Genomic DNA, 19,815 nt, shown 5'->3' with positions numbered 1-19,815 from the left:
GCTACCCCCACCTACCCACCATAAACTGAGGGCCTACACTGTGCCTGGCTTTGGTGATACAAAGGTGAATAAGACCCAGTCCATGCCCCCAGGAACCCTTGGGCCAGAGGTGAACCTGTGGAATGATTTCAGTGTCTGGGCCAGCTGTGGTGTGCAGGCAGTGGGCTTCTGAGGAGCAGGCAGAGGGTGAAGGAAGGGGGCCTCTGAGCTGGCCAAGCCGTATCATATCTGTGCTCCGGTCCCTACAGATGTCTCCGCAATCTCCAACCTCATCAGGAAGCATGTGGCTGAGGCACGGCTGGTGGAAGACATCGGGCATGAACTGACCTACGTGCTGCCCTATGAGGCCGCCAGAGAGGGAGCCTTTGTGGAACTCTTCCATGAAATTGATGACAGGCTCTCAGACCTAGGCATCTCCAGTTACGGCATCTCAGAAACTACTCTGGAAGAAGTAAGTTCAGTGACTGACTGTCAGAACTGAGCAGGGCCCATAATCCTGGGGCCAGACAGGCAGCCTGCATGTCCACTGGGAGTAGGATCACCATGGACCTAGGCACTGAGCCCTTAGATCGTTGGCATCTGGGCAGTGTTGGTCCCAGTTAAGCCTTTAAGATTTCAGTGGGAGACAGTAGGAAAGAAATAAGAGAATTGCTCCTGGTGTGACCAGTCGTGACCATGCCTAGGAAAAGTCCAACATTTATGGAAAGCCTACTTATGCCTTGGGCTAACCTGGGTGTGTTTTGTTGTTTTCAGTCATTGTAACTCATTTAATCCTGATAACAAGATGAGAAAATTGACATGAAGGGATGGTGAGCGGATTCAGATCAGGGGTTTTGAGTTTCAAAGCCCATACTCTATTACTGTGTAAGCAGTGCCTCTCTTTAGAGAAACCTCGAGGGTTGGAAGGGATATAAAAGTTGTCTGTCCCAGTAGTCCCCAAGTTAGCCGGTGCAGGAGAATCTTCTGAGAATATTCTAAAAATGTCAAGGCTCAACTCCAGGGTCTTTGAAACAGAATTTTTGGAGGTAAGACCTTAATGTCTGTGCTTTTATTGCGTGCTTCCTGGGCAGCATCTGTAGATCAGAGTTTGGGAATCAGCTGTCTAGTTCAGGTCGCCTTCTGATGTTGGAGACCTCGCCATAACCTTTCTAGTGATAGGGAATGCCGCTTCTCCTGATCATCCTCTCTTGGATAGCCTGTTTTGGTGCTTGCCTGCTCGATGATTTCGGGCCAAAGACTTGAAGCCACTTGACTCATTCCCTGTAGGTACAGAACAAATTCCTCCTTCTGCAGTGTCCTGGTGTCATAACTTTAATTTGAAAATGACTTTCTGAATTGATAGCTCTCACCACTGGGGAAATGTTCTCTGGTATAAACGGCTTCTCTCCCAAGTGACTCTAACAAAGTGTTATCAATAAATGAAGCTTTTACATTATGTCTTTAGGGGCTAGCGTGTTCAGTCATGTAATAATCATGACAGTTGCTCTCACAATGTGGTGCTTATTATAATCCTCTCATTCTCACTTTTCAGATATTTCTCAAAGTGGCTGAAGAGAGTGGAGTGGATGCTGAGACCTCAGGTAACCCTCCAAAGGGACTGCATGCCCTCTGGGCTGTGCCACCTATAGGCTCTCTTAGCTCACCAGGGTTTTGCCTTTCCCTTCAAATTGTTTTATGACATTCTTACATTTACTGTATAGACTTTTAAAGATTCAGAGAATTTGTTTTATTACAAATAAAACATGGGGTTCCTTCCTTTTGTCTGCAGATGGCACCTTACCAGCAAGACGAAACAGACGAGTCTTTGGGGATAAGCAGAGCTGTCTTCGCCCTTTTACTGAAGATGATGCTATGGATCCAAATGATTCCGACATAGATCCAGGTCCGTTTGGGCGAGATCTGTGTTTTGTTGCTTGAAAGTGAATTTCACTCTTGTGTTCTCTGGTGTTATCTTTCAAGGCCCTTGAACCAGGATGATAGATGCCTACAGGGTCTAAAGAGAAGAGAGAGAATGAAAAAAGCCACTTTCCCCTTTCTGGTGCTGTGCATATGATCAGACCTGAAAGAGCCTGTCCTCCCTACTTCCTGCACTGCACTGAGACGTCTCACTCGAGATACACATCAAAAGACAGCCCTTTATTCCTCTGAATCCATTTATTATCTTTTCCGTAGAGTCCCGGTTTTCTCATGTTCATTAGGTGTTTAATTTTGGAATAAATGTTCTTTGAATGGGTGGATGATTTTGAAAGAGTGAGGTGAATTTACTACTAGAGTTGATTGTACCCTTCAACTTAGCTATTTTTGAAGACTATCCCTGTGTGTTTGACTGGGATGGAGAAGGAGAGAGAGGAAATCAAGCAAATATTGGTGAGATGTTAGGTCACTGCAGTTAGAAATCATTTGTGTAAGATGAGGATTTCTATAAAACTTTTCTGAACAGAAACCTTCCTGGCTCTCCTGTCCCTGAGCCACGTTGAATGTGCAACTCTCGTGTTCTCCGTAACTTCATACGTTGTTAGCACTTAGATCACCTGAATGTGTCCACCTTTTAGCCAGAGATATAATAGGCAGCAGACAAGTTGCTGTTATGTGTTCTCAAAGTATGTCAGCCTATAGACATGGCCTGTTTATAGAATATTCTGTAAGAAACAGGATGACTCAATTCATTTGAATGGCTTGATGTAACTATTATGTGTGCACACATCTCTTCAGTTGTCTCAAGGCACCTTCATTTTTCTGTGCTCATCAGACAAGAACCAAAGGCAGAGGCTGCTAGTGTGGTACATTTGGGGGTCATACCTTTTCATGGACATGAATTTTTCATAAAAGCCTTTCATTCCTTTACTTCTACCTCCAAACACAAGCCTCCAAGGTGGTTGCTAAAGATGCTGGAGGGAGGAGGTTGGGGATGTTAAAAATGCCTGCTATAATCTATGACCTTCAGTGATGGCTTTCTGCAGAATCCAGAGAAACAGATCTGCTCAGTGGGATGGATGGTAAAGGTTCCTACCAGGTGAAGGGCTGGAAGCTCACACAGCAGCAGTTTGTGGCCCTTTTGTGGAAGAGATTGCTGATTGCCAGACGGAGTCGGAAAGGATTCTTTGCTCAGGTGAGAAGTGTGTTCCTGGCCAAGGCTTCCTTGGTGGACTACAGGCTCCCAACTAGTGAAAGCAGTGTAGCATCGTTGTTATAAGATGGACACTGGAGCCAGATTATCTGTATTTCAATCCCAGTTTGCTTCTTGCACTTATATATTTGTTGACAGATTACTTCTCTGAGCCTCAATCTCCTTATCCATAAAATAGGGATGATAATAATAGTACCTATGATATGTTATGAGCAAGTACTTGGAATGGGTCTCAAATTAGAAATTTCTGTGTGTGTTAATTTTTTATTAGAGGAGAATGTAACAAGGACAAAGTCTAGAAAAACTGGATGAGAAAATTGAACTTTCAAAACTTCAGAGATGGTATGACCAGATGTACTCAACATATGGACTTACTGGAGACTTGATTTTTCTCTAAGTTGATGTTTAACTGCAAAATGATAGAAAAGATAACCAGGGGTCAGAAAAAAATAGTACACAGAAAAGACTTGTTATTCTCTGTTTGCATGCTAACTTGTTAGGTTGGGAGGATTGAATTATTCCAATCTGCAAAATCAAGAAGTATAAAGAAGTTACAGAGATTCTTTCCCACAGGCTATGTGGGTAATGCAAAGAATATGAGTTTGGAGCATATAGATTTATATATGAATTCTGGTTCTGCTACTTCTTGGCTGCCAGGTGGCCACAAGCTCAGGCTTTGTATTGCCAGCTTCCAGAAATTCACCCAAGGGAAGGGGTTTAGATTTCAGCCTCTACCGCTTCCAACCTGCCAAGAATGTCCTGATGGAACTAGGCCCTGCACACACCCCAGTGCTGGCTGGTCTGAGGCTACCTGGACTCTAACCTTTGTCCATCTCTGGCAATTCTTCTCCCTCCCTGCCTCCTGATTATAGATTGTCCTGCCAGCTGTGTTTGTCTGCATTGCCCTGGTGTTCAGCTTGATTGTGCCACCCTTTGGCAAGTACCCCAGCCTGGAACTTCAGCCCTGGATGTACAATGAACAGTACACATTTGTCAGGTATGCATTTGCCTTCTGCACCCAGGGGGAGAGGAGGGCTCGGGCTGACCAGAATGTCTACTATGCTGAGGGCCAAGGGGAGGGGGACTCAGTTACACCAGGGCATGGATTGATCAGCTGTGGCTACAGCCCTCACACAAGCTCATGCTAGATGCGAGAACAGCAGTGAACCAAACCTGAGTAGCAGGGCTTTGAACGCCTTTCCTCTCTATTCGTTGTTGTCAGGAACATACATGCCTTATGTAAATAATTTACCAGTGCAGAAGAATCTGCTGGAACTATAATATACTTGGATTTTTATACTAAGTCTTTATTTTGCAGTTGAACACAGGGTTTCCATACACTCAGACCCTCACACCTCCAAGTTCTTGTTTTCTGCATGGTGCAGTTCACACGTTTATTATTTCATTTTTAGGTTACGGATAATAGCTCCTGTTTTTTTAGACAAAAATACAGCTATTCTGTGACGATCCAGTGCTTCAAACAAAAGAACAAAGGAATTTCTCCATCTCCTTATGCAGGAGTTTTCCTCAGTCCCACAGTATTTGTAAACCTTTTTATGGAGAACTGTGCCAGTGATGTCCAAGGGAAGCTTCAGGGAAGCTTTAAAGAAAAGAAAAAAGAAACATAAGCATGCAAATCAGCTTCATGTTCTCTGATTCTGTGCTTTCTTCCTATTTAGTGCGGGTTTACCTCCTTCTTTTCTTTTCCAGCTGCTGACCTTGTGTTGCCCAGGGCTGTGGGGCATGGGCTTGTTTTGTGTTTATAACTTCTGCCCATCATTATTTGTGCTTTCCAGTTGTCCATGCAAATGTTAAGCCCATAAAATCTGCCTTCCTTTTCCTAGAAAACCCCTCTTGTCTATGCCTAATGATTAATTGTGAAAGTACTTTTGAAATACTGATCTTTAATGACTTCATGTACTTCCCGTAAAACAGATATATCTAAATGTATGTGGGTACACACATATGCACCCCTCCATATTTATCACTTATTTATACAAGTTCCACTTTGGAGTGCTGTATGTTATCTTGACACCAAATAAAAACCAGAGGTTGAGTTACTTGTGGGTGGGTTCTCTGTTTCTCTTTTAAGAGCTTGGCAGGATTTGGCACACGGGAAGTACTGAATAAAGTGTTAAATTTGAAAAAATAAAAATAAAAAAAAGCGCCTTTTCTTCTCCCATTCATGGTTTAAATGAGTTGCTAAGCTGGCTCCCTCTCATGTATCTACAGTAATGATGCACCTGAGGATGTGAGCACCCAGGAACTCTTAAATGCTCTCACCGGAACGCCTGGCTTTGGGACCCGATGTATGGAAGGAAACCCGATCCCGTGAGTGCCACTTGAGCTGTGAGCCCCTCCACAGCTGGCTTCGTGTGCTTGTCACCTGGTTTTATCTCTGCACTGCTTTAGTCACTTGTACGCCTCCTGGTGATGACCATCATTTACCCTTTGAGACAGTTTTTATTTTAAGGGAGCTAATGTAGTGATTTAACCCTAGCATCTAGGAACAAACGTAACAGACCAGTAGACTCTTCTAGCTTCCTGCCAGGAAAATGACTATAGACATTTGTTTTCTGCTTTAGACATTAATATTTAATTTAAATAGTACTTCATAATGATCCCCTTCCCCCGGATCCTATACCTGACTGCAGAGATAGGCTCCTATTATGTATAATTTGCAGTCTTGCTAATCAGTTTCTTCACTCTAAAAGCCTGAAAAGTTGACATAATTTTTATAAAAATGGACATTTTCTTCTTTCAGAGTTGCATGTTTTTGTCATATTCTCCTTCAAAGTCCTTTTTTTTAAAAAAAAAAAGTAGGTAGCATATAAATAAATTCAGTGAAATACTCATTTGACTGTCATTGTATAAGGGCAGAAGGCATGTCCAGATATCTCTGTGAGTAAAAACAGTGAAGAGTGGTGAGGAGCTTCTGAGAGCTCAGTGAAGGTAGAAGCGAGTTCAGGTTTCCAGGCTTGGGTAGAATTTGCACTTGAGGTTGTTAACCACAGATTCAAGGATTATGGAGAGTGTGGGAAAGTTTAGGAAGATTGGAGAAGGGCAAACTTAATTCCAGGTTTTAAAGGGAAGATAGTGAGCCTGCAGGTGACAGACCAGTGAGCATGCCACCTGGGTGTGCAAGTTCTAATGTGTGCTCTTTAAACATACAGCTGTTATATACCTGTTGGCTCTAATTAACTCTGGATACTTACTGAACACTTGCTAGTATTTAGTACTTAATAAGTATAAATCCTGACAGTTAATATCAGTTCCTAAAGAACAAGATGACCAAGCTGGAGAAGGACAAGTTTCATAAGATTTGTGATGAGATTCCACTTGGAACCAGAGAGCAATCCACAAAACTGTTCATTTGATGTAAGAATCATCTAAACACAGTGGCTCGGCTTCAGATCATAGCATTTTAAAAGTGTAAGGGATTCGCCACAGACCACTTCACACCAGTCAGAATGGCTGCGATCCAAAAATCTGCAAGCAATAAATGCTGGAGAGGGTGTGGAGAAAAGGGAACCCTCCTACACTGTTGGTGGGAATGCAAACTAGTACAGCCACTATGGAGAACAGTGTGGAGATTCCTTAAAAAACTGCAAATAGAACTACCTTATGACCCAGCAATCCCACTGCTGGGCATACACACAGAGGAAACCAGAATTGAAAGAGACACATGTACCCCAATGTTCATTGCAGCACTGTTTATAATAGCCAGGACATGGAAACAACCTAGATGTCCATCAGCAGATGAATGGATAAGAAAGCTTTGGTACATGTACACAATGGAGTATTACTCAGCCGTTAAAAAGAATTCATTTGAATCAGTTCTGATGAGATGGATGAAACTGGAGCCGATTATACAGAGTGAAGTAAGCCAGAAAGAAAAACACCAATACAGTATACTAACACATATATATGGAATTTAGAAAGATGGCAATGACGACCCTGTATGCAAGACAGGAAGAAAGACACAGCGGTGTATAACGGACTTTTGGACTCAGAGGGAGAGGGAGAGGGTGGGATAATTTGGGAGAATGGCATTCTATCATGTATACTATCATGTAAGAATTGAATCGCCAGTCTATGTCTGACGCAGGATACAGCATGCTTGGGGCTGGTGCATGGGGATGACCCACAGAGATGTTATGGGGAGGGAGGTGGGAGGGGGGTTCATGTTTGGGAACACATGTAAGAATTAAAGATTTTAAAATTAAAAAAAACAAAACAAACAAAAAAAATAAAAGTGTAAGGGATGTTGGAAATGCCTTGTTGAAATGTGACCTATTGAAATAAGTCATTGTACTGTTTTGTGGAGAAAATAGGCTCCAAGAGGGCAAGTGACTTGATGATCTCACAGTAATTCAGAACTCAGACATAAATGCCTGACTTGTCACCTGGGATGCTTGCAAACAACCTAGCTCTTCGTGAGCCAACAACTCTCACCTCGGTTCACTCCCCCAAATTCTTTACTTGTTTTAAAACATGTAAAAGTGAATCTTGACATTCTTCCCCAGATTTTCAGCATAAAACGTAGACTTTTCCCGAGGCATATGTCGTCTGACTCCTGCCTCCCTCTGCTCATCTTGCATCACTCTTCTCATAGCTCATCACATTCCAGCCTCGCTGCCTTCCTGTTGTTCCTTATTCATAGAACACTGGGGACCTTTTCCCCTGCACTCTGTTGCTTCTGCTTGTAATGTTCTTCTTCCCAATCCCTTCCTGGCTTGTTCTCTGTCATCATTTAGGTTTTGGCTGAAATGTATGACTTCTTCAGGTGGTCCTTTCTCATCAGTCATTCCCCCTTTATTTTGCTTCCATTTTGGCCATCAAAGATTATATTATTTGTTAATTAATCTTTCCTGGGAACACAAACTCCATGATGGCAGAGACTTTGTCTTTTCACCCCAGATTCTCAAATATGCAGGACAGTGTCTGGCACATAGTAGAGATGCTCAGTGAATGTTTGTTGAGTGAACCCGTGGGTGAGTGATTGAATGCTGGTGATGGGGTTGACTTGAGTTCAGTATATGAGCAGTTAGGCCTTCTTTGTGTCCATGGTATTTAACTGTAAAACGAGTCTGTAGCTGACAAGTCTGTGGGACGGATCAGTAACCAAGTGGTGAGGGGATATATCTGTATTTGCAGTTATTATTGATTGGTCCTGTGCTCTGAGGCAATAGGAGAGGCCAGACCCTCTTGGGCGATCCTATCCTTGGTGTCCCTTTGCAGAGAAAGGCCCTGCTTGGTGGGAGAGGAGAAGTGGACCACTGCCCCAGTCCCCCAGACCATCACGGACCTCTTCCGAAATGGAAACTGGACAATGGAGAACCCCTCCCCCACCTGCCAGTGTAGCAGCGACAAGATCAAGAAGATGCTGCCTGTGTGCCCCCTGGGGGCAGGGGGGCTGCCTCCTCCTCAAGTGAGTCCTTTCAGGGTGTGACTGAGTAAGTGAGGGTGGCCTGGGAAGAGGAATGGATGACATATTTTGAAGTCAGCCTAGGTCCTTGTTTGAGATACAACCAGAGACAACACTCTGGATCAGTGGTCTGTGGAAGTCACACGGCAGCCTCTCCTGCAGTGGTGGTGTCCCAGGACAGACTGACCGATGCAGCTTCATCTCCACCTCTTCCGTAGAGGAGCTGGTGACCTTGGATGGGTCACTCTGAGTCCCTGGGCTTGTTTCCTCACTGCTGAACTAGGGAGGCTGGCCCGTGAAGCTTCTGTGAGGGTTATGCCTCTGACAATCCTCTGAGACTATGAGTGAGAGAAGCAATTCTGAATCATTTTTTTCTGAGAATTTCAGGAAGAGGCTTGCTTGTGATGCCTCTCTGCTGCCTTATCAGCATCCAGGTTGTAGGATGAGGACAAGGAATTTTAAATAGTGTTGAAAAAGGAGTCCTTAGTGGTTTGCTTCTTAAAATAGCACTTCATCTCGTCATTAGTGTAACTCCAATGAAGAAAATTCACTAGGCATAGTCAGTGGTGCTGCTCCCTAGAAATCTTTTGTAACCGTGAAGAATGATACTTCATGGTCTATTGCTTAGATGTTCAGAGTAATTTGCTGGGAATCACCTTGACTTGGCATAAAGGGCAGAATAGACCAGGCCTTGGTGATTGGCTGATGACAGTGTCCAGGCCCTGTGGGCAGGGGTCTGCTCACACCATGGTATGTGTTTGAGGAACATGTGTCATTTTTGTTCTTGATTTGTTTTCTGTTCCAATTATGGCCCATAAAGACACATGTGCTTGGTTTTTCTGATGACAGAAAAAACAGAATACTGCCGACATCCTTCAGAACCTCACAGGAAGAAACATTTCGGATTATCTGGTGAAGACATACGTGCAGATCATAGCCAAAAGGTCATCATTTACAATCCTGGGCCCCTGCTTAGCTGTTACTGATTAGAGGAACTAAAGTCCTAAAAAATAGGAGATTGAATAGTGGTGGGAAACATCACAGTTTGGCTTGATGTTGTCCTTTTGAAGTTTAGGATATTCTTTCAGATTAGAAAAGGTAATGGGAAGTATTATGAATATTCAGGTTGAAGACTGAGGTTGCCTGGCTCCAGAATGAAGATAAATCTGGATTTAAATTCTAATTCTGCCACTTATTAGCTGTTTGACCATGGCAACCAGTTATCCTTCTAAAGCCTTAGGCTGTATATAATGTGATAATAATGTTGCTCTCAGTAGTTTGTTGTAAGGATTAAATGAAATGATACACGTAAAGTACCTCTCATGGATGGAATGAGTGATAAATACGTGGCATTATCCAGAGAGCGCTGAGTTCTCAGGACTTCTCTGTGGAGGCTTAGAAGAGCCATGTAGCTTCCTGGGGCATCACTGCATAGTCCTGAATGCATTAGCTCCCCCAATATTTGCAATTTTGCTTTCCTCAATTTCAGTTACCCATCATCAGCTGTGGTCAGAAAATACTAAATGGAAAATTCCAGTAACAAACAATTCATAAGTTTTAAATGGCATGCTTCTCTGAGTGGTGTGATGGGAATCATCCCACTGTGTCCCTTCTGGGATGGGAATCATCCCACTGTCCAGCATATCCACACACCATAAATGCTCCTTGCCCTGGCCCTTTTGGTGATCAGATGGACTACCACAGTATTACAGAACTTATTCCCAAGTAACTTTTATTTTACGTGATAGTGGCCCTATTGACCTTCAAAGAAAATGACAGGTGATAGGAAAAAATAGTATACGTAGGGGTTGGTATTATCTGGAGTTTTAGGCATCCAGTTGGGGGGTGTTGGAGTGTGTCCCCTCCAATTAAGGAGGGGACTGCTGTACTTCGCTGATGCCCAGAAAATGTTTGTTCTAGCTTCCTTCCCATCAGCTTTGTTATATTTGGTCCCCTAAGTTGGGAGTTTTAGTGACTTTTAATGACAAGGGTATGCTTGAATGGCAGTTACTGTTAGTTTCCAAGAAAGAAGCAAATCCTCTCCATATGTTAGCCATAATTGAACTATTATTTTTGAATTTAAAAAGTTTGTAGTTTGATCACATCTTTGTTGGTTTTTAAATTGTTTTAATACAAGGCATGACCTTCATAAAATAATAATGTTTTAATATGAGGAGAAGAAAAGACATGCTGATTAGGGCTTCTTTTCATTGGCAAAACCCTACAACACCAGCCTGATTGTAGAGTTATTTCTGTCCCTTTGTTGTATCCCCAGGTAGATATTTCTAACTTTTGTATGATCAGGAAAAGGATCAATGTTTCTTTGGACTGATTTCTGGTTTCTTTGTCTTTGGCCCTCACTACAGCTTAAAGAACAAGATCTGGGTCAATGAGTTTAGGTAAGTTGACTCCTCTGTGCTTTTCTTTTTGTTTTCCTTGACTCCTAAAGCTCATGAGGATGATTTTGATGCAGTTTTTTGGACCCTGGGAAGCTGTTGGTTTAGGGATGGTTTTGCCCTTGGCTCAGTGCCCAGCTGCCACTTCAGAGGCCTTTGGAATTTTCGCATATTGATCTCCTTGTGGGTCTCTAGGGATTTGACAGGAAGCATGATGTGAGGGAAAAACCTATGCTAATTAAAATTATCATCAGATTCCTAGGAGACCTAGGGGCCCAAGAACAATTTTTCAGGTCTTTGTAATAACCAAGAAGGTCTTAGATGAAATAGGAGGCTTCAAAACCATCTATGTTCATTGCATTTCAACTCATTTATCCTTCTGAGTTTTTAAAAATAACAATGTTTCTGTTAGGAAATAAGACCAGAATTCCATCAGGAGGGTAAGAATCATTTTCTCCTCTGCTGCAGTCAGGCGCTCTCCTCTCCACCCTCCACCACCACCCCTGCCCGTATCCCTCTGAGTTTTGAAGAAGCAGATGAGACTGGGGGAAAAAACGAAGGAAACATCCTTGAAGCCTATTATTACTCATGAGAAATGAGATGCCTTACATGGCTGCCTCAGAACTTTGTTTTTTGACCCTATCTCCCACCTTTCTTCTTTGCCTTTTTTCCCAAGAGCCAGGACCTCCTGAATAACTGAGTAGAGTGGATGCAGAACCTTCTGTGGTTCTCCTGCTATGAAAGGGCCACAGCGCATCTATAAACCCTCCCTGGCCTCTCTGGCCAATGTCTTCCCTGCTCATCCTGACTCCCCATCTGCTTGCCTTGAGACCCATGTTCAGGCCTGAGCTACCGGGGTGGGAGGAGCATCTGTAAGATGAATGAGCATTCTTTCCTCAACATCTCAGATGTCTCATTCTGTGTATAATCAGACTCAGGTCCCTCTCACTTGGGCAGAAGCTTTAAGAGTTAAGAGATTGCCAGGATCCATTAGAGGAGACCAAGGTGAAACTTTCTCTGAGTCCTATTTTGGTCCTACTTTGAACATACAGTTCCTCTAATTGAACATTACATCCTTAGGCAGTGTCTGCTGCTGAGTGACAATGGGCCCCACGCTGCCTGTGTCGTAATGTCAGGCTATTCTTTTAGGTACGGTGGATTTTCCCTGGGTGCCAGTAATTCTCAGTCACTTCCTCCGAGTGAAGAAGTTAATGATGCCATCAAGCAAATGAAGAAACACTTGAAGGTGGTCAAGGTACAGTACCCATCCTAAGACACATCGGACAGAAAATGAGTTGCTGGTACATGGGTGTAGTTGACAGGTAGATCTGATTACCTGGTAGCTTACTGTTTAAGATTTTCAAGTACAAAGCCATCACTGAGCACTTAAGATCATGGGTCAGCCAAGACTGAGTCACTCACTGTGTACTTACTATTTGAAAGTGCAGGTCAGAAACAAGTTCAGGGACTTCCCTGGTGGTCCAGTGGTTAAGACTCTGCACTTCCAATGCAGGGTGCCTGGGTTCAATCCCTGATCAGGGAAGTAAGACCCAATGCAGCCAAACAAACAAAGATGCTTGAGAAAAAAAAGCAAGTTCAGAGAGTTTAGATCTCTCAGAATAACTTAAGTATAGCCAGTGAACTGGGCATCAAACATACTTTTCTAAAACAATCATTGGTTAAACAGGAAATGAATCACTTTCTTTAAACCGGCAGCTAGTTTTAGGACCTGATAAACATTCACTTTCTTTATCTGTATCCCAGGTTTCCCATTTCTAAGTTGGAATTGGGGGTCTGATGATATGAATTCCAGGGTCACAGACAGCAGGGATTGTCCTAGAATCTCTCCCTTGAGGCCCAGACCCCATATCTGATGCATCTACATGTTAATTGTAGCTGGGGGCGATGTCAAGGGAACGTGGTGAAGAGCCCTTACCACCAGATACAGACTGACATCTGCCTCTTGGGACCACCAGATACAGACTGACAGGGTTTCCCTCTGGTTCCTTTAAGACCTATGACTCGTGGCAACATCAGGGCTTTAGATTTCCAGTCACTTATTTTTCAGGAGCCATTTATTATTTAGAGGGTTCAAGTTGCATTTCAGTGAATGAGGCAGTAGCTGTGTTTCCCTTCACAAGGTTGTGCCATTGTCCACAGACTCCAGACTTCCTGTTGCTCCTCCCCTGTGAACCATCCCAGCTGAGGCAGCTTTTTGTTGTTCACAGGACAGTTCTGCAGACCGATTTCTCAGCAGCTTGGGAAGGTTCATGACAGGACTGGACACGAAAAATAACGTCAAGGTAAAGCCCTTTGTTCCAGTGGCTTGATGAACAATAATTCCTGTATTGCCCCGAAGTGTCAGCTCATGATAATGTTGATTCACGACAGAAAAGTCTAGTAACTTTATTGGTGAGGCTATAAAAAGAACTTGCTTTTCTGCTAGTCACACCAGAGGAACCATTATGAACATGACTGAGATACTTAACCTGTTTAAGCCTCAGTCTCCTAATCTGTAAAATGGAGGCAATAACCATGTCTACCTCAAAGCTTTGGTGAAGATTAAATACATTAAAGAAAGTCAGCATATTGCCTGACCTCACGGTCAGTGCTGGGCACACCCTGGCCCTTGTTACCTCTTTACCATGTTCTCTGATCATGTTTTATCTTTAGGTGTGACTGAAATTTCTGGAGTTCATGTGCATGTTTTGTGTGTGTGCACCAAACTTTGGGAACAGGGGTTAGGAGCAGTACTTTGTACCTGGTATGTTTTATTTCAGGTGTGGTTCAACAACAAGGGCTGGCACGCCATCAGCTCTTTCTTGAATGTCATCAACAATGCCATTCTCCGGGCCAATCTGCAGAAGGGAGCGAACCCCAGCCAGTATGGGATTACTGCTTTCAATCACCCACTGAACCTCACCAAGCAGCAGCTCTCAGAAGTGGCTCTGTAAGTGTCACTGTGTCTGATTTGGGAGAGGGGAGGGTGTTGGGGGAATTGTGGTGCAGGGGAAAGAAGTATGAAGCTGGTTGTAGAATAACAGCTGGGGACGGAGGTATGTTATGTATGTCTGGGTTGGTCCAGGCTCTGGACAAAAAATGATCAGTTTATGAATTGACTGGGCAGAGATTAAACTACACAAGATAGATGCCTCTGTAATAATTAAAGCCATTATTACATTTAATGAATTCATTTAAAGTAAGTTAAATTGTTAATGTGATTCTAAAATATTTTGACTCACTCTTAACACAATGTTTAATTAAAAAATCAATTTCATTTGTTTCGAAACAACTATTTTTAAACTTAGTGAAACACACTTTTATCAGCTTGTGTGTTTATTAATTCCTGGAGAGGGAGAGAGAGACAGCATGTGTGTGTGTGTATGTGTGTATGGTGTTAAAGCCAGTATGATCTAGTTCAGAGTGTATAGCCTTTGAAATCATAGAGATCTGGGTTTAAATCTGGTTTTTTAAACTTTCTAGATACATGGTATTAAGTGAGGCATTTCATGTAAATGGACAAGTCTGGCCTTCAGTGCAAGGTTGATATTCAATACATGTTAGGTTCCTTTCTTGTTTATGGAGTATGGCACAGTTATAGTTTCTGCTTCACTTGTATGGAATATCAATGTATGTCACTAGGATCTTTATACCAAGCTTATATGAAATGTATATAAAGAAATAATATATATTATATCCCATTTAATGGGCTTATAAGGCTATTTTTCTTATAATAAGGATCTGATGGAATTTTTGTGTTAGATTGATATGCCATGCTCTTTTGTTGTCAAATTCATTTACAGCCAGAAATTGTTGTTTGAATAGTTTCACACTAATATTTCTGCTTTATTTAGTTTTCAAGCTATACTATTCCCTTATGTGTAAAAATTTACAGCTTGTTGCTCATAAAAGATCAAGACTAGTAGAACAAAGTGAATGCTATTAGGCCACTCCTAGACTTCCTTTAATAGTTTCGTTTTGGCCGTGGACTCTCTTTGACCTCAGTAGAAGCAGTTTTGCATTTGAATTATCAAGATTTTTTTTTTTGCTTGAAAATAATCATCTTTAACCCTGAATGAAATATATGTGGTGAACAGATCTTTTTCCCTGGGGTATGCTTCAGACATTCATGTATGTGTGTGTGTGTGTGTGTATGCTTCAGACATTCGTATGTGTGTGTATCTGTGTATACTTCAGACATTCATGTGTGTGTGCTTGTGTGTGTGTGTATGCTTCAGACATTCGTGTGTGGGTGTGTGTGTGCATGTGCATGTGTGCACGCGCATGTGTGTCTGCATGCTCTGATTGTGCCCTCAGCTGCACTGTCTTTTTCAGGATGACCACATCCGTGGACGTCCTTGTGTCCATCTGTGTCATCTTCGCGATGTCCTTCGTCCCGGCCAGCTTTGTCGTGTTCCTGATCCAGGAGCGCGTCACCAAAGCGAAGCACCTGCAGTTCATCAGCGGAGTGAAGCCTGTCATATACTGGCTCTCCAATTTTGTCTGGGACATGGTAAGACCACCCGCCTGCTGCTGCTCCATAAACCTCCATCAGGGCTCTAGACTGGACGGATGGAAGGGCTTCTGGCCTTCACCAGGAAATGTTCCAGCTAATCAAAGATGAATGAAAGAGGATAAGGCAGGCACAGTTGTACACTTTCATGTCACCAAACACGACCTTCAGCACACGACTGATGTTACACCAGAGAAAATCAGTCCAAAGGGACTGCAACTGATACCACCACCACCTCATTGCCTAAGTGACAACCTTTTAAAGAACTGAGGTGGAACACTCAGTCGGAACTCTAAGTCAGTGCCTCTAACTTGTCTGATAGATTTTTAACCTCCAGAGTCAGGATATTCTTTGTCTTACCAGGAACTCAACCTGCCATTTGAAAACATCTTTTGTTTTACTGGAAGCTTATCCATCCCTTGCAGATCTGTTTTCATGTCAGCTGTAATATAATGCTTCTGTTTGAGCCAATATGGAGGGTGTCAAAGAATTCTGAAGTTCAAATTATTTTTATAAAGCAGAGTTGAAATGTATCTCCCTATGAGTTCCATTAATTATAGGCCACACAGAAAATTTAATTCTTCTCCCATTGGATATACCCTCAAATATTTGAAGACACCTATCATTTATCCTAAATCTTCCCCAGATAAGATGGTATATGAGAACACACTTTGTAATCTCTGAAGCCCTGTAGAAGTGTGAGTGATGATGATGATGTCTGTGTTGGTTATAGCAAGCCTCTCAGACTTGTCACTGTTCTGACCTGATGGCCACACTCTCTGTGGCCCACACTCCATATTGTTAATGTGCTCTTTGAAGAACAAAGCCTAGAATTAGCCTTATAATCAGATTGACATCCAAATGGTTACGGGTCTAGAGGCAATTGATCTTTATCCCATACTCCTCTTCCTCAGCCCAAGGGTGCTGCAGTTTTGAAGTAGTGTGGTCTTATTGGCAACTTGTAGGGAACTGAAACCTCTGCTTCATAGGTATTGTTAAATGGGGTCTTTTTCACTGTTTACTAATGCAGTTGACTCTTTTCAACCTTTATATATAGCTTTATTTATAAACATAAAGGTTTTTTAAAGCACATATAAAACTTTTTTCCTGTTAAACTAAATTTTATGGGATGTCCATTTGTTTTGTTTTTTGTCTTAATCGAATGATTGCTTTATTGAGTAAGCACATACATACTGACTGCTCACTGTGTATCTAACTCTGCCAGGCATCACAGATTCAGAGATGAAAGATCAAGTCCCTGACTCAGGAACACTATTATCTTCCTGTATATTATCCATCTCTCCCTGCTGTAGAACCTCTGAAATTTGCTGTAAGCATGTCTTCATCTAAGTTGTTGAAGAACACAGTTGGGTAGGATGTGACTGAGGCACAGAGCCCTGCAGTCTGAAGCTACAAATTCTTCTAACAGCTGGCAAGCCCACTGCTACCTCCCTGCCTGTGCTTTGCTCTGCCAGCTGCGAATTCCTGTAATTGTCTTGTGGTCAAGACTTTATTTCTGCATTTTAATGCTTGAGACACTGTCAGGACAGACTTTAAAATTAGTCTTGGTGTGATGAAACTGTCCTGACATTGATGTTATAAGTGCTTACCTCATAAATAGATTACAGGAGAGCTTGAACTTGGGCAGACTGTAATATAGCATTAATGATGAAACAGACACAGTCATCTTCGGGAAGAGTAATGGCAGCTTACTTGCTGCCTGTGAAATTGAAATTACTCTGACTGGGAATCCATCCTTCAGTAAGTTTACTGAGCGTGACACCTTGGCTTATCTGTTGGAACGACAGAAAGGACATGCAGTTTATAAAATCAGCCGGGGGTAAAAGGCTTGTCAAAATGTGCTGTCCAGTATTTTGATTAATAGTTTTTGTGCCTTCATTAATTCACAGTTATTCTTCAATATGTTTATCTGCCCTTTCTTGTCCAGTGATGGTGAAGACTTGAGATGTGTTGTGTCTTTGACTTAGGGGTGACCTTGGTTTCCTTGTTTCACTTTTAGTGCAACTATGTGGTCCCGGCCACGCTGGTCATTATCATCTTCATCTGCTTCCAGCAGAAGTCCTACGTGTCCTCTACCAACCTCCCTGTGCTCGCTCTTCTACTTTTGCTGTATGGGTAAGGCACCTCTGGATGGGGCAGATGGAATCCACTGTCAGAGAGAAGGTGGAGGACACCCAGTGGACATGTGTCTTTGTGCCTCACCAGGTGGTCCATCACACCTCTCATGTACCCAGCCTCCTTCGTGTTCAAGATCCCCAGCACAGCCTACGTGGTCCTCACCAGCGTGAACCTCTTCATCGGCATCAATGGCAGTGTGGCCACGTTTGTGCTGGAGCTCTTCACCAACAATGTGAGTTCTGTGGAAAGAGATGCTGGGATGACCATATCTGGAGCCAGGGGATAGTGTTTGTCATGATTGTATTCCGCTCGCCTGTGGCGTTGACCCCATGGACCAGTCTGAACTTTTGCAGTCTGTCTTTCCTGGGTTTGCGTAGCATCTCTTGCTTCTCCTTTACCTTGTGTGTCTCCGATCAAATCTTTCTGTTTCTTTCGACAAGTCCTTTTATACTCCTTTCTGTCCAAGTGTTGCTTTCTCCAGTATTCGGTCCTCTGCCATCTTGTTTCCCACTGTAGGAACTGTCTCTGGGTGATGCTGTTCATTCTGGAAGCTTTTACCCCCACCTCTCAGTGTCTCACATTGTTCTCTCTCAGATCTGTGCCTTAAGCCCTGACTCTTCCATTGAACTCTCGCCCCACAGTCTCACTTGCCCAGTGGGTGGCTCCGTTTAGATTAACTGAAAGATACCCTAGACTGGTCACGTCCCAGTCATCTTCCCCTCAGAACCCAGTATTTCTCTTGCCATTCCTGTCACACTGGATGGCATTACAATCCCCCCAGTCACCCCAGCTGGCAGTATTAGAGCTATTTATCTGCTTTGCTTTTGCTTATTTCTCCCACATTCAGTTGGTGACCTTGCCAGTTCCCTCAATTACAGATCTCTCAAACAAGGTTTCCTGTCCATTTCAGTTGTCATTGCTTTTGTCCAGACACCTTAACTTAACCCACAAGGCCTTTCAGAGGTGTATAATCCTTCCTGGACAGTCCCCACCACACCCTTTCCCAACATGGTAGGCTTCGGCTGAAGGGTTCCTTAAACCCTCCGCAGGCCCACAGGCCTGTTTGAGGACCCCCAGCCCAGCCCACATGGTCCTCACCAGTGTGAGCCTCTTCCTCAGTGGCAGTGTGGCCACTCTGTTGTTGGAGCTCTTCACCAGCAATGTGAGCTACCACCCAATTCTGTCAAAACTAAGCTTCAGCCTGAAGTTTTGCTTACCTGCCGTATAGCAGGTACTCGCTCTTCTCTGTGCTTCCAAAGCTCACACAGTTCATGCCTCCAGGACAACACATCCAATTATGTAGTAATTTCTTGTTTCTATATTTCTTTTCTTCAGAGTAGAGACTGTTTCTTAATCATCTTTAGCTCTCCTCTTCCCTAGCCCAGTGCATCCAGCACTTAGCAGCTTACTTAGTTGTTAGGTATTTGGCCATTGCTAGATTCATGTATTTGAGAAGAATTATTTAAATTCCAGCAAAATCCTGAAACTGAAATATATTGACCCAAACATGAGCAATTTGCTTTTAAAATGCTAAGCAAATGTTTTGTGTTGGATTTGCTTTTGATTAAATGCAATCATATTTCTAAACTTTGCTCATTTTCCTTCCATACTCATAGCATTATTCCAAATTTTCTAAAGAGCAAAACTTTTGCTACATTATATATCATTAGCTATGGCTGCTGCTGTTTATTGGTATCTGAATCAAAGATTAAGTTTGACCTCAAGGAATCAAACTTTTTCTTCACTCTCATATTTTAGACCTTGGTCAGTTTTTAGCCTGCATCATAAAAGACATACAGTCTGTCTCTTATTTTTTTTAGAAGCTGAATAACATCAATGATATCCTGAAGTCAGTGTTCTTGATCTTCCCACATTTTTGCCTGGGACGGGGGCTCATTGACATGGTGAAAAACCAGGCAATGGCTGATGCCTTGGAAAGGTTTGGTGAGTGACAGCAGTGGCTACAGGATGTTTTAATAGGGATGGGAGTTTGTATGGGTCTTGATACTTTGGCCTTTATTTTGGAAAAAGGCTGGTGACTGGGCCTAGGACTTCCCTCCGCTGATAGGGCTCATATCAGCACAGTTGGCTATGGCTTGTCTGACACAGCCATTTGTCTGAAAGGTGAGAACATGGTTTTGGAGGTAGGGAAAAATACTGGTTTTAGCTTGGACCCAGTGCCTGGTACCACTGGTGGCATTTGTTAAAGTCA

The 19,815-nt window shown here is 42.9% G+C and overlaps 1 protein-coding gene and 1 non-coding gene across 2 annotated transcripts in view; both read left to right on the top strand.

Annotated features, from left to right (window-relative positions):
- ABCA1 (ATP binding cassette subfamily A member 1) overlaps window positions 1–19,815 on the top strand; it is a 112,684-nt gene that overhangs the window by 79,129 nt on the left and 13,740 nt on the right. Inside the window, exons 24-39 of the mRNA XM_068974276.1 lie at window positions 249–451; window positions 1,532–1,580; window positions 1,769–1,882; window positions 2,961–3,109; window positions 4,000–4,124; window positions 5,360–5,458; window positions 8,369–8,558; window positions 9,405–9,499; window positions 10,922–10,954; window positions 12,101–12,206; window positions 13,180–13,254; window positions 13,732–13,901; window positions 15,287–15,464; window positions 17,485–17,600; window positions 17,691–17,835; window positions 19,424–19,547. Of these exons, the coding sequence (XP_068830377.1) occupies window positions 249–451; window positions 1,532–1,580; window positions 1,769–1,882; window positions 2,961–3,109; window positions 4,000–4,124; window positions 5,360–5,458; window positions 8,369–8,558; window positions 9,405–9,499; window positions 10,922–10,954; window positions 12,101–12,206; window positions 13,180–13,254; window positions 13,732–13,901; window positions 15,287–15,464; window positions 17,485–17,600; window positions 17,691–17,835; window positions 19,424–19,547 (1,971 nt within the window). The remainder of the gene's footprint in view (window positions 1–248; window positions 452–1,531; window positions 1,581–1,768; window positions 1,883–2,960; window positions 3,110–3,999; window positions 4,125–5,359; window positions 5,459–8,368; window positions 8,559–9,404; window positions 9,500–10,921; window positions 10,955–12,100; window positions 12,207–13,179; window positions 13,255–13,731; window positions 13,902–15,286; window positions 15,465–17,484; window positions 17,601–17,690; window positions 17,836–19,423; window positions 19,548–19,815) is intronic.
- On the top strand, window positions 12,422–12,494 carry TRNAG-UCC (transfer RNA glycine (anticodon UCC)). The gene has a single exon. It is a non-coding gene; the product is annotated as a tRNA-Gly (tRNA).

The sequence above is a fragment of the Capricornis sumatraensis genome, chromosome 6, assembly GCF_032405125.1.
Source record: "Capricornis sumatraensis isolate serow.1 chromosome 6, serow.2, whole genome shotgun sequence".
Taxonomy (NCBI): Eukaryota; Metazoa; Chordata; class Mammalia; order Artiodactyla; family Bovidae; genus Capricornis; species Capricornis sumatraensis.
Note: the sequence above shows the minus strand (reverse complement) of the source record. Positions and strands in the feature narration are given on the sequence as shown.